The 13144-nt window shown below is 41.9% G+C and overlaps 1 protein-coding gene across 1 annotated transcript in view; it reads left to right on the top strand.

The window, feature by feature from the left end:
- Nucleotides 1-13144, top strand: part of LOC143957710 (cytosolic phospholipase A2 gamma-like) — a 136713-nt gene that overhangs the window by 106516 nt on the left and 17053 nt on the right. The window contains exons 14-15 of the mRNA XM_077467405.1: nt 3453-3548; nt 10190-10347. Coding sequence (XP_077323531.1) covers nt 3453-3548; nt 10190-10347 — 254 coding nt within the window. The remainder of the gene's footprint in view (nt 1-3452; nt 3549-10189; nt 10348-13144) is intronic.

Genomic DNA, 13144 nt, shown 5'->3' with positions numbered 1-13144 from the left:
AGGTTGTGTGCTCAGATAAGGGTCTGGTATGGATTTTGAGGTGGACCCCCATGCCATTTTTTTTTATATTTTGGCATGGGGTTCCCCTTAATATCCATACCTGACCTGAAATTCCATGCTGTCTTTATCAATGAACTTTTATGTGTATTGTGTTAATATAAGCACGAGTAGTTTTAAATGACTTTTTTTCCTTTAGAAATGTCATTTTGCTGTCAGACTGTTCTAAACATGGGAAACATGCGCCCCTTTACAGGCATACTATACACACCCCCCAGGTACGAAATTTAAAGGAATATTACACTTTTATTGTTTCACTTTAAGCATTATTAAAATCACTGCTCCCAAAAAAAATTACGTTTTTAAAACTTTTTTTTTGCATCGATACATGTCCCCTGGGGCAGGACCCGGGTCCCCAAACACATTTTATGATAATAACTTGCATATAAGCCTTTAAAATTAACACTTTTGATTTCTCCCATAGACTTTTAATGGGTGTTTCGTGGCTTTCGAATTTGCCGTGAATGCCCAAAATTGTTCACTGTTCGGCGAACTGGCGAACAGCCAATGTTCGAGTTGAACTCTTAGTGGATATGATCTCCATGTATAAATACATAAGGGGGGATATGATCTCCATGTATAAATACATAAGGGGGGATATGATCTCCATGTATAAATACATAAGGGGGGATATGATCACATGTATAAATACATAAGGGGGGGATATGATCACCATGTATAAATACATATGGGGGATATGATCTCCATGTATAAATATATAAGGGGGATATGATCTCCATGTATAAATACATAAGGGGGGGGGGGATATGATCACCATGTATAAATATATAAGGGGGGATATGATCTTCATGTATAAATACATAAGGGGGGATATGATCTCCATGTATAAATACATAAGGGGGATATGATCACCATGTATAAATACATAAGGGGGGATATGATCTCCATGTATAAATACATAAGGGGGGATATGATCACCATGTATAAATACATAAGGGGGATATGATCTCCATTTATAAATGCATAAGGGGGGATATGATCTCCATGTATAAATACATAAGGGGGGATATGATCTCTATGTATAAATACATAAGGGGGATATGATCTCCAAGTATAAATACATAAGGGGGATATGATCTCCAAGTATAAATACATAAGGGGGGATATGATCACCATGTATAAATACATAAGGGGGATATGATCTCCATGTATAAATGCATAAGGGGGGATATGATCTCCATGTATAAATACATAAGGGGGATATGATCTCCATGTATAAATACATAAGGGGGGATATGATCACCATGTATAAATATATAAGGGGGGATATAATCTCCATATATAAATACATAAGGGGGGATATGATCTCCATCTATAAATACATAAGGGGGGAAATGATCTCCATGTATAAATACATAAGGGGGATATGATCTTCATGTATAAATACATAAGGGGGGATATGATCACCATGTATAAATATATAAGGGAGGATATAATCTCCATATATAAATACATAAGGGGGGATATGATCTCCATCTATAAATACATAAGGGGGATATGATCTCCATGTATAAATACATAAGGGGGGATATTATCTTCATGTATTAATACATAAGGGAGGATATGATCACCATGTATAAATACATAAGGTGGGATATGATCTTCATGTATAAATACATAAGGAGGATATTATCTCCATGTATAAATACATAAGGGGGATATGATCTTCATGTATAAATACATAAGGGGGGATATAATCACCATGTATAAATATATAAGGGGGATATGATCTCCATGTATAAATACATAAGGGAGGATATGATCTCCATGTATAAATACATAAGGGAGGATATGATCTCCATGTATAAATACATAAGGGGGGGGGGGGGATATGATCTCCATGTATAAATACATAAGGGGGGATATGATCACCATGTATAAATACATAAGGGGGGATATGATCACCATGTATAAATATAAAAGGGGGATATGATCTCCATGTATAAATACATAAGGGAGGATATGATCTCCATGTATAAATACATAAGGAGGGATATGATCTCCATGTATAAATACATAAGGGGGATATGATCTTCATGTATAAATACATAAGGGGGGATATTATCTCCATGTATAAATACATAAGGGGGATATGATCTTCATGTATAAATACATAAGGGGGGATATTATCTCCATGTATAAATACATAAGGGGGATATGATCTTCATGTATAAATACATAAGGGGGGGATATTATCTCCATGTATAAATACATAAGGGGGATATGATCTTCATGTATAAATACATAAGGGGGATATTATCTCCATGTATAAATACATATGGGGGATATGATCTTGATGTATAATTACATAAGGAGGGATATGATCTCCATGTATAAATACATAAGGGGGGGATATGATCACCATGTATAAATATATAAGGGGGGATATGATCTTCATGTATAAATACATAAGGGGGGATATGATCACCATGTATAAATACATAAGGGGGGATATGATCTTCATGTATAAATACATAAGGGGGGGATATGATCTCTATGTATAAATACATAAGGGGGATATGATCTTGATGTATAATTACATAAGGAGGGATATGATCTCCATGTATAAATACATAAGGGGGGGGGGATATGATCACCATGTATAAATATATAAGGGGGGATATGATCTTCATGTATAAATACATAAGGGGGGATATGATCACCATGTATAAATACATAAGGGGGATATGTTCTTCATGTATAAATACATAAGGGGGAGATATGATCTCTATATATAAATACATAAGGGGGGGATATTATCTCTATGTATAAATACATAAGGGGGGGATATGATCTCCATGTATAAATACATGAGGGGGATATGATCACTATGTATAAATACATAAGAAGGGATATGATCTCCATGTATAAATACATAAGGGGGGGATATGATCTCCATGTATAAATACATAAGGGGGAGATATGATCTCTATGTATAAATACATAAGGGGGGATATGATCTCCATGTATAAATACATAAGGGGGGATATGATCTCCATGTATAAATACATAAGGGGGATATGATCTTCATGTATAAATACATAAATTCCTCCTCTGCACTTTTTCCAGTTCTCTGATGTTCCAAAACTGCACTGTATATTCCAGATGAGGTCTTACTAATGATTTGCGCAGATGATCTCTCTCTCCCCCCCCTCTCTCTCTCTCCCCCCCCCTCTCTCTCTCTCTCTCTCTCTCGTCAATATCTGTTTTAATACAAGAAATAATTTTGAACGCTTTGTGCTATTATTAAGCTTATGATCTACCAGAGCACCCAGATCGTTCTCCACCATCGATTCTCACAGTTGTTCTCATCTTGTATTGTATGATTATTAGGTATAGTTTGCTTTTAAGAAAATATTTTTTGTTTTCTCTAGATGTGTACGAAAATGCTATAGCGATAAAGAACCTCACATTTTGTTTGGTGCAGTGGAAATGGGGAACAATAAACAATTTCCTCTACAAATGCCAAGGTGAGCATAAGAGTGGCATTGTAACAAAGAAATGTTCTCTAAATCAGTAATTGTTTCAGTCATAAAGCAGATCAAATCACCTGTGCAAAATAATGGGAAGCCTGAAAACATGACCCATTGGGGTGCCTTGAGGACTGGATTTGAGAAACACTGGAGTAGGAAAGTATTAGTACCTTTGTAATGTGCCCACTTGGGAGATTCATAGTTACATACAGTGCCTTGAAAAAGTATTCATACCCCTTGACATTTCCCACATTGTGTCATGTTACAACCAAAAACGTAAATGGGATTTTATGTGATAGACCAACACAAAGTGGCTCCTAATTGTGAAGTGGAAGGAAAATGATAAATGATACAAATAAATATGTGAAAAGTGTGGGGGAGGGGCATTTGTATGGCACCCCCCGGAGTCAATACTTTGTAGAACCCCCTTTCTCTACAAGTCTTTTTGGGGGTGTCTCTACCAGCTTTGCACATCTAGAGAGGACATTTCTGCCCATTCTTCTTTGCAAAATATCTCAAGCTCTGTCAGATTGGATGGAGAACATCTGTGAACAGCAATTTTCAAGTCTTGCCACAGATTCTCAATGGGATTTAGGTCTGGACTGTGACTGGGCCATTCTAACACATGAATATGCTTTGATCTAAATCATTCCATTGTAGCTCTGGCTGGATGTTTCGGGTCGTTGTCCTGCTGGAAGGTGAACCTCCGCCCCGGTCTCAAGTCTTTTGTAGAATCTAACAGGTTTTCTTCTTATGACGCGTACACACAACCGGACTTTCCAACAGACTAGGTCCGACGTCCTAGAAATAGAACATGTTTTAAATCTGTCCGACTGACTCAATTCCTATCGGGAAAACTGTTCGTCTGTGTGCTGGTCCAACAGACCAAATACGACGCAAGGGAAGCTATTGGCTACTGGCTATTGAACTTCCTTTTTTAGTCCGGTCTTACGTCATCACGTTCAAAATGAACAGACTTTCAAACGGACTTAGTCCATTCATGTGTGGGAAAGTCTGTTTGTTTGGAAGGTCCATCGTAACTCCCCCGAAATTAGTCTGGAAGAGCGTTGGACCTAGTCTGCCGGAAAGTCCGTTCGTGTGTATGCGGTATAAGATTGCCCTGTATTTGTCTCCATCCATCTTCCTGTCAACTCTGATCAGCTTCCCTGTTCCTGCTGAAGAAAAGCATTCCCACCACATGATGCTGCCACCACCATGTGTTCAGGGTGATGTGCAGTATTAGTTTTCCCCCAACACATAGCATTTTGCTTTAAAAACCAAAAAGATACATTTTGGTCTCATTTTCTTCCACATGTTTGCTGTGTCCCCCACATGGCTTCTCACAAACTACAAATAGGACTTCTTATGACTTTCTTTCTCCAATGTCTTTCTTCTTGTCACTCTTCCATAAAGGGCAGATTTGTGGAGAGACGACTAATAGTTGTCCTGTGGACAGATTCTCCCCCCTGAGCTGTGGATCTCTGCAGCTCCTCCAGAGTTACCATGGACCTCTTGGCTCTTCTCTGAGGAATGCTCTCCTTGCCCGGCCGGTCAGTTTAGGTGGATGGCCATGACTTGGTAAGTTTGGAGTTGTGCCATACTCTTTCCATTTCTGGATGATGGATTGAACAGGGCCCCCCGTGAGATGTTCAAAGCTTGGGAGATTTTTTTTATAACCTAACCCTGCTTTACACTTCTCTACAACTTTATCCCTGACCTGTCTGGTGTGTTCCTTGGCCTTCATGACAACTGTATTTATACTAAGATTAAATGACACACAGGTGGACTCTATTTCCTAATTAGGTGATTTATGAAGGCAATTGGTTCCACTAGATTTTAGTTAGGGGTATCAGAGTAAAGGGCTCTGAATACAAATGCCCCCCACAATTTTCACATATTTATTTGTAAAAAAATAAAATGAAAACCATTTATCATTTTCCTTCCACTTCACAATTATGAGCTACTTTGTGTTGGTCCATCACATAAAATCCCAATAAAATACATTTACGCTTTTGGTTGTAACATGACACAATGTGGGAAATGTCAAGGGGTATGAATACTTTTTCAAGGCACTGTATCTAACTATGAATCTCCCAAGTGGGCACATTACAAAGGTACTAATACTTTCCTACTCCAGTGTTTCTCAACTCCAGTCCTCAAGGCGCCCCAATGGGCCTTGTTTTCAGGCTTCCCATTATTTTGCACAGGTGATTTGATCAGTTTCACTGCCTTAGTAATTGCCGCAGCCGTCTCATCTGAGGGAAATCCTGAAAAATTCAAGGGGTGTGAATAGTCTTTCAAGGCTTTGTAATTACATGGATTCTTCCTCCCTATTTGTTCTGAAAACCATTGCCACTAGAAGAAAAAAAGTAAATCGAATTCCAACATTTGTCAAATGGGGACACCAGCTCCAGTGAGGGTTTTTTTCTTGACTTCCCGTTGTGTCTCTGGGACAGGAAGTGAGGAGAAACACCACCGACAAGATAAAAAAATATTTTTTATCCCCCCAATAAAGTATTATCAAGGGAAACATTTTTTTTCCAGTGAACTGATATAGAGGAGGTATTGAACCTCTACAACACTGCATTGTTTTTAACACATTCTTACCCACCTAGTGCTGCCCTTTAACCATGTCTTAAGGAAGGGACGGGATGTAGTTCTTGATCATGCCCTCACTGTGATTGGCTGTTATAGTGGTCACTTGATTGGGATCCGGTTCCGTCAGCTCCTGATCATAAATAAACTAGGGATAATCCAAAAGTTCAGTCCGAACTTTGGCTGTTCTGGCATTCGGGATAAACCCCAAAACTTTTTTTGTCTATCCAGTTAACTTTTCAGGAGGAGATGAACATGGTATATGACAGCTTCCAACTGTCAACAGTTGCTAAGAAGCATTCATAGCAAACATTGTTGTCACCGTCAGCACCATTGACTTATATGGCCAGGAATCCCTGATCATGTAAGCAAAGGAGAGGGGATAGCAGTGATATCACTGCCCAAATATGGCCACTTGCATTGACCAGATTTGGCCATGGCCATATTTGGTCATTGATGTCACCACTATCCCTGACCCTTCCGTTTTATACATGATGAGAGTATTTTGCAAGCACTACCATTATGATTGGTTTGACATGTCAGTAGACTTTTTGGGGGGTTTTCTTTTTTTTTTTTTTTTTACTTAAGGACTTATCAAACATTTGGGTTTCTTTATTTCTAGGTTGCATCTTTTTTTTTTTTTTTTCTGTGAAAGGGTGTGGGTACTAAGTACTCCATACTCGTTCATGTGGGAAGGGTGCCACAGTATCTGGAGGTCCCTTTATTGTTAAAGGGGCTTCCAGATTCCAATAGGCTTTCTGATTCTAGACCCCCACAACCACTGGGCCAGGGTTGTGGGAAAGCAGCTCTTGTCTTCAACAATATGGGTGCAAGGTGCTTTGCCTGGGGTAGGTCCACCTGGCAGAGTACCCCACGTGTTGAGGGTATGTGGCCTGGTATGGTTCAGGGAGGTCACACGCTCATCCCCCTTCTTACCTGATCAGCCAGGCTGCATGGTCGGAATTTGGTTCTATTTCCAAATGTTTGGGGCGAGTAGCAATCTCTTTTCACCAAAGTTGGGTGGGTTCCTCTTTTACCTATGAGCATCACCTTAGGCCTTTTTGTAGCTCCTGCATTGCATTTCTCTGGGTAAGTTCATGGATAGTGACATATATGGAACATGCCTGTCCAGTGGGCTTCAGCATGGTTGCTTGCAGCCTTTATTGTGAGAGAGTGCAACAAGGGAGCAGCGTTGGGAGACGGAGTGTTGTCACCCTAGTATAGGAAGAGCCTGCATAAAAGACCCTTTATGGCAGCATCTCCAGAAAATATTTTAAAGCAGAACTATATTTACCTGCACTCCAGCGATGTGGTGTTCAGGAGCTTTAACGCTGCCTGCTGACATCCTCAGTCGTTCTTTTTCTGGTTTTCCGATCTTCAGCCATTTTTGATTGGCCAGGCCAAGATCATCTTCTGCCCCCATGCCAAAACTTTACATTAAGCTGCATGTGCACAAAACAACAGTTAAGAATATTTTAATACAAAAGAGACTCAGAGCCGGTTCACACAGGGGCCACTCAGATCCGACTTCAAGTCGCCCCAAGTCTCCTCAGGTCGCACAACATGTAAAAATCAATGTAAGTGAATGAGAGCCGTCTTAATGCACGCTACTGAAGTCGCTCCGACTTCAGAAAAGGTTCCTGTACTACTTCAATCCGACTTGTAGGTGACTGGTACCCATTGATTTCAATGGAGGTCGCCTCCAAGTCGGATCTCCGTCTATACGGAGGCGATTCTCAGAGAATTATCAGCTCTCAAAAGGAGTTCCCCCCTGAGAGCTCATTCTCTGATTGGCCACGGCAAGTCGCCTGGCCTGGGGCGACTTAAAGTAGTGTTGTAAGTCGTGTCCAAGTCTGTCCAAGTCACGTCCAAGTCACGTCCAAGTCGCCTCCAAAAGTCGTGTTGAAAGTCGTGTTGCCCCTGTGTGAACCGAGCCTAAGAGTCCATTCACACAGGGGCAACATGGCTTCCAGTGAGACTTTGAGAGGCAACTTGGACACGACTTGAGTATGAATCACAGCGCGACTTGGGACGACTTACAAGGCAACTTGAAGTTGCCTCCAGGAAAGGGAACTTTGCCAGTGGCCAATCACATAAAAATCAGCTCTGTGGGAGGGAGGGGTTTTCCTAGAAAACTATTTTTACTTCCTGGAAAGTTGCTTCAGTTAGAGTCCATTCACACAGGGGCAACACGACTTCCAGCAAGACTTTGGGAGGCAACTTGGACACCACTTGAGTATGAATCACAGCGCGACTTGAGGCAACTTACAAGGCAACTTGAAGTTGCCTCCAGGACAGAGGACTTTTCCAGTGGCCAATCACATAATAATAAGCTCTGTGGGAGGGAGGAGTTTGCCTAGAAAACAATTTTTACTTCCTGGAAAGTTGCTTCAGTAAAGACAGGGGATCCGACTTGGAGGCGACTTCCATTGAAATCAATGGGTACAAGTTGCCTAGAAGTCGGATTGAAGTAGTACAGGAACCTTTTCTCAAGTCGGAGCGATTTTAGTAATGTGCATTAAGATGGCTTCATTCACATACATTGATTTTATCATGTTGCGCAACTTGAGGCAACTTGGTGCAACTTCAAGTCGAATCCAAAGTTGCCCCTGTGTGAATGGACTCTAAAGACAGGGGGTCCAAGTTGGAGGCAACTTCCATTGAAATTAATGGGTACAAGTTGCCTAGACGTCTGATTGAAGTAGTACAGGAACCTTTTCTGAAGTCGGAGCGACTTCATTAGTGTGCATTAAGACGGCTCTCATTCACTTACATTGAATTTATCACGTTGTGCGACTTGAGGCAACTTGCGACGACTTCAAGTCAGATCCAAAGTTGCCCCTGTGTGAATGGACTCTAAAGGGTCTGGGTATAAAATGTTCACTGTGTGGATATGAAAAAATAAATGAAAAAATTAACACCAACATGATGAAAATTTCCGTATTTTCTCTGATATGTGTATATTGTCAGCACCACCTAGTGGAAATAATACAATTTTGGGGGAAATTCTTCAATCGGCAACCAAAAAACTAATTGTGGCAACTAGATGGCGCTGATGATATAGTATTATATAATAGGAACCGCGCATAATAGAGGAAGTGTGGAAATGTTCATCCTGATTGTACCGATGTTTGTCCTATTCATTCAACAAACATTTTATACATTGACCCCTTAGTGTCTCTTCTACATTAAAAAGCCTCCCTGTTCACACTTTAAAGAGAGTTCCCCTTAAAAAAATAAAAAATAAAAGTCAGCAGCTACAAATACTGCAACTGCTGACGTTTAATAATCGGACACTTACCTGTCCCAGGGTCCAGCAATGCGGGGGAAGGAAGCCTTGCTCGTTCCCCCCTCCACTCGGCGGCGTCGGCATTCTAACTGTGGGGACCCGGCTGTGAAGCCAAAGCCGGGTGCCCACAGTTAGAATGCTGGCGCCGACGAGCGGAGGGGGGAACAAGCGAGGCTTCCTTCCCCCGCATCGCCGGACCCTGGGACAGGTAAGTGTCCATGCGTGAGTGGCGCCGCGCGCCGTGATTGGCCGCGCAGTCATCTGGGACCTGTCACGTGTCCCAGATGACTGACAGGAGGGGAGGGGGCGTAGATGAGCCTTTCCTGTGCCGCGGGGAAGTGATGTCACCAGCCCGGGCACTGAAGGAGGCAGACTACGAGGGACCCCCTAGCAACAGCCATTTAGCGGTGAGTTAATTTATTTTTTTTCAAAATAATTTTTTTTTTTCCTAGGAATTTTGATGATTTTTTTTTTATTTATTTTGTTATGTGCAACACCACTTTAATAAAAGCTGTAGAATGAAAAATCTGGTAAATCACATTAACAAATCAAAATTTGGGTGAGATTTTGTTGTATGGCATCACATATTCTATAATCAGGAAATTGTGAAAATATTTTTAAAAATGTCTCTATTTTTTTTAATAAAAAAAAAAACAAAAAAAACGATAAATCAATAGAATGCTCACAAGTGCACCTGTATATGTTTTGACTTTATTTTGCGTGTCATTAATATTTTCATTGATTTATTTCATAGATAAAATCCCAGAAGGCAGCAAACTCTTTGATAAAAAGCAAATCCATCTGGTGGATGCCGGGTTGGAAATTAATACTCCGTACCCGTTAGTGTTGCCTCCTCATCGCAAAGTAGATCTGATTTTGTCTTTCGATTTCAGTTCAGGAGATCCATTTGAGGTAACCAAATTTCATGGTCATTCCATTCATCTCACCAACAGCAGATATAAAACCGATTGAAAAACACAAGTGATGAAATAATTATGGGGAACGAGGTGCCCGGAGTTCAGTTCAAGCGTTGTTCTGCAAACTTCAAATAAGTTCAGATGCCGAACCCTAACCCCACTGAAATCAATGGGAGCCAAAGCTGTCAAAAAATTTGCATGGGGGGCGGTTGGGGGCTACTGCCCTGGGGGACATGTATCAATGCGAAAAAAATAATGATATTTGGCCAGGAGCAGTGAATTATTAAAAATGTCCAATTCCTTTAACCACTTACGGACCGCCCGCCGCAGTTTTATTATATCATTGTTATGGCAGCAGCTAGCTGCCACAACCCCGGTATCCCCTTCTTCAGCAGGCGGTCCGCTACAAGATAAAAGTGGTCCCTACGGCGGATTCGCTGTGAGATCACTTTTATCGGTGGCGGGAGAGGGCCCCCCCTCCCCTCCCGCCGCGATCTGGTGCCTTCCGCCGTTTACCGGAGCTGTCGGCAGCAGCGGAGGCGATCGGGTCCTTGTCTTGGCTGGGTATGAAGACGAGTGAGGGGAAGATGGCCCCCCACCGGTCTCAATACAATTGCTGGGCGGAAGCGAAGTCAAAACGTTACAACTCTTAACCAGTTCCCGACCGCCGCACGTCGATGTACGTCGGCAGAATGGTATGGGTAGGCAGGTACGTCCATTTTTATATGCCGCCCGGCCATCGCTGGCGGCGCTCTCTCGTGCCGGTTAGGACCCCCGTGAGTACGGTCGCGGGACCTGCGGACTCGATCGTTGCGGGCATACCTGCTATCGTCTCACGGTGCGGCTGAACGGGGAGATGCCATTGTAAACAGCATCTCCCCGTTCTGCCTAGCAACAAGTGATGCTGATCTCTGCTCCATGTGATTGGAGCAGAGATCAGTGTTCACTAACACAGAGCCCAGCCCCCCACAGTTAGTAACACACCCCTAGGACACACTTAACCCCTACACTGCCACCCCCTGGTTAACCCCTTCACTACCAGGTCCTTGTCTTGGCTGGGTATGAAGACAAGTGAGGGGAAGATGGCCCCCCACCGGTCTCAATTCAATTGCTGGGTGGAAGCGACGTCAAAACGTCACAGCTCTTAACCAGTTCCCGACCGGCGCACGCCGATGAACGTCGACAGAATGGCACGGGTAGGCATATTGGTGTACAGGTACGTCCATTTTTATATGGTGTCCGGCCATCACTGGTGGCGCGCTCGCGTGCCAGTCAGGACCCCCGTGAGTACGGTCGCAGGACCTGCGGACTCGATCGCCGCGGGCATACCCGCGATCATCTCACGGGGCGGCTGAACGGGGAGATGCCATTGTAAACAGCATCTCCCCGTTCTGCCTAGCAACAAGTGATGCTGATCTCTGCTCCATGTGATTGGAGCAGAGATCAGTGTTCACTAACACAAAGCCCAGCCCCCCACAGTTAGTAACACACCCCTAGGACACACTTAACCCCTACACTACCACCCCCTGGTTAACCCCTTCACTGCCAGTGTCATTTACACAGGAATCAGTGCATTTGTATAGCACTGATTGCTGTATAAATGACAATGGTCCCAAAAATGTCCGATGTGTCCGCCATAATGTTGCAGCCACAATAAAAATTGCTGATTGCCGCCATTACTAGTAAAAAAAAAAAAATATTAATAAAAATGCCATAAAACTATCCCCATTTTGTAAACGCTATAACTTTTAAACAAACCAATCAGTAATCGCTTATTGCGATTTTTTACCAAAAATATGTATAAGAATACGTATCGGCCTAAACTGAGGGAAAAAAATGTTTTTTTATATATTTTTGGGGGATATTTATTATAACAAAAAGTAAAAAATAATGCGTTTTTTTCAAAATTGTCGCTCTATTTTTGTTTATAGCGCAAAAAATAAAAACCGCAGAGGTGATCAAATACCACCAAAAGAAAGCTCTATTTGTGGGAAAAAAAGGACGCCAATTTTGTTTGGGAGCCACGTTGCACGACCGCGCAATTGTCAGTTAAAGCGACGCAGTGCCGAATCGCAAAATGGTCCAGGGCTGAAAGTGGTTAAAGGGTAAACCCAGTGGTTAACCCCTTCACTGCCATTATCATTTACATGGTAATCAGTGCATTTGTATAGACAAGATCACTGTATAAATGACAATGGTCCCAAAATAGTGTCAGAAATGTCCAATGTATCCGCCATGATGTCACAGTCACGATAAAAATCGCTGATCGCCGCCATTACTAGTAAACAAAAAAAAAATGAATAAAAATGCCATAAAACTATCCCTTATTTTGTAAATGCTATAACTTTTGCGCAAACCCATCAATAAACGCTTACTGAGATTTTTTTTTACCAAAAATATGTAGAAGAATACATATCAGCCTAAACTGAGGAAAAAAAATGCTTTATACATTTTTGGGGGATATTTATTATACAAAAATGTAAAAAAAAAAGTGTTTTTTTTCAAAATTGACATTCTTTTTTTGTTTATAACGCAAAAAAAATATAACCGCAGAGGTGATCAAATACCACCAAAAGAAAGCTCTATTTGTGGGAAAAAAGGACATCAATTTTCTGTGGGAGCCACGTCGCACGACCGCGCAATTATCAGTTAAAGCGACGCAGTGCCGAATCACAAAAAGGGCTCTGGTCAGGAAGGGGGTAAATTGTTCCGGGGCTGAAGTGGTTAAGGGGAACCCCGCACCAAAATGTAAAAAAAAATGGCGTGGGGGTCCCCCCAAAAATCCATACCAG

The sequence above is a fragment of the Lithobates pipiens genome, unplaced genomic scaffold, assembly GCF_037356315.1.
Source record: "Lithobates pipiens isolate NorthernLeopardFrog02 unplaced genomic scaffold, aLitPip1_a1.2 Scaffold_55, whole genome shotgun sequence".
NCBI classification, from domain to species: domain Eukaryota; kingdom Metazoa; phylum Chordata; class Amphibia; order Anura; family Ranidae; genus Lithobates; species Lithobates pipiens.
The sequence above is the reverse complement of the archived record's forward strand: the minus strand, read 5'-3'. Positions and strand labels throughout refer to the sequence as shown.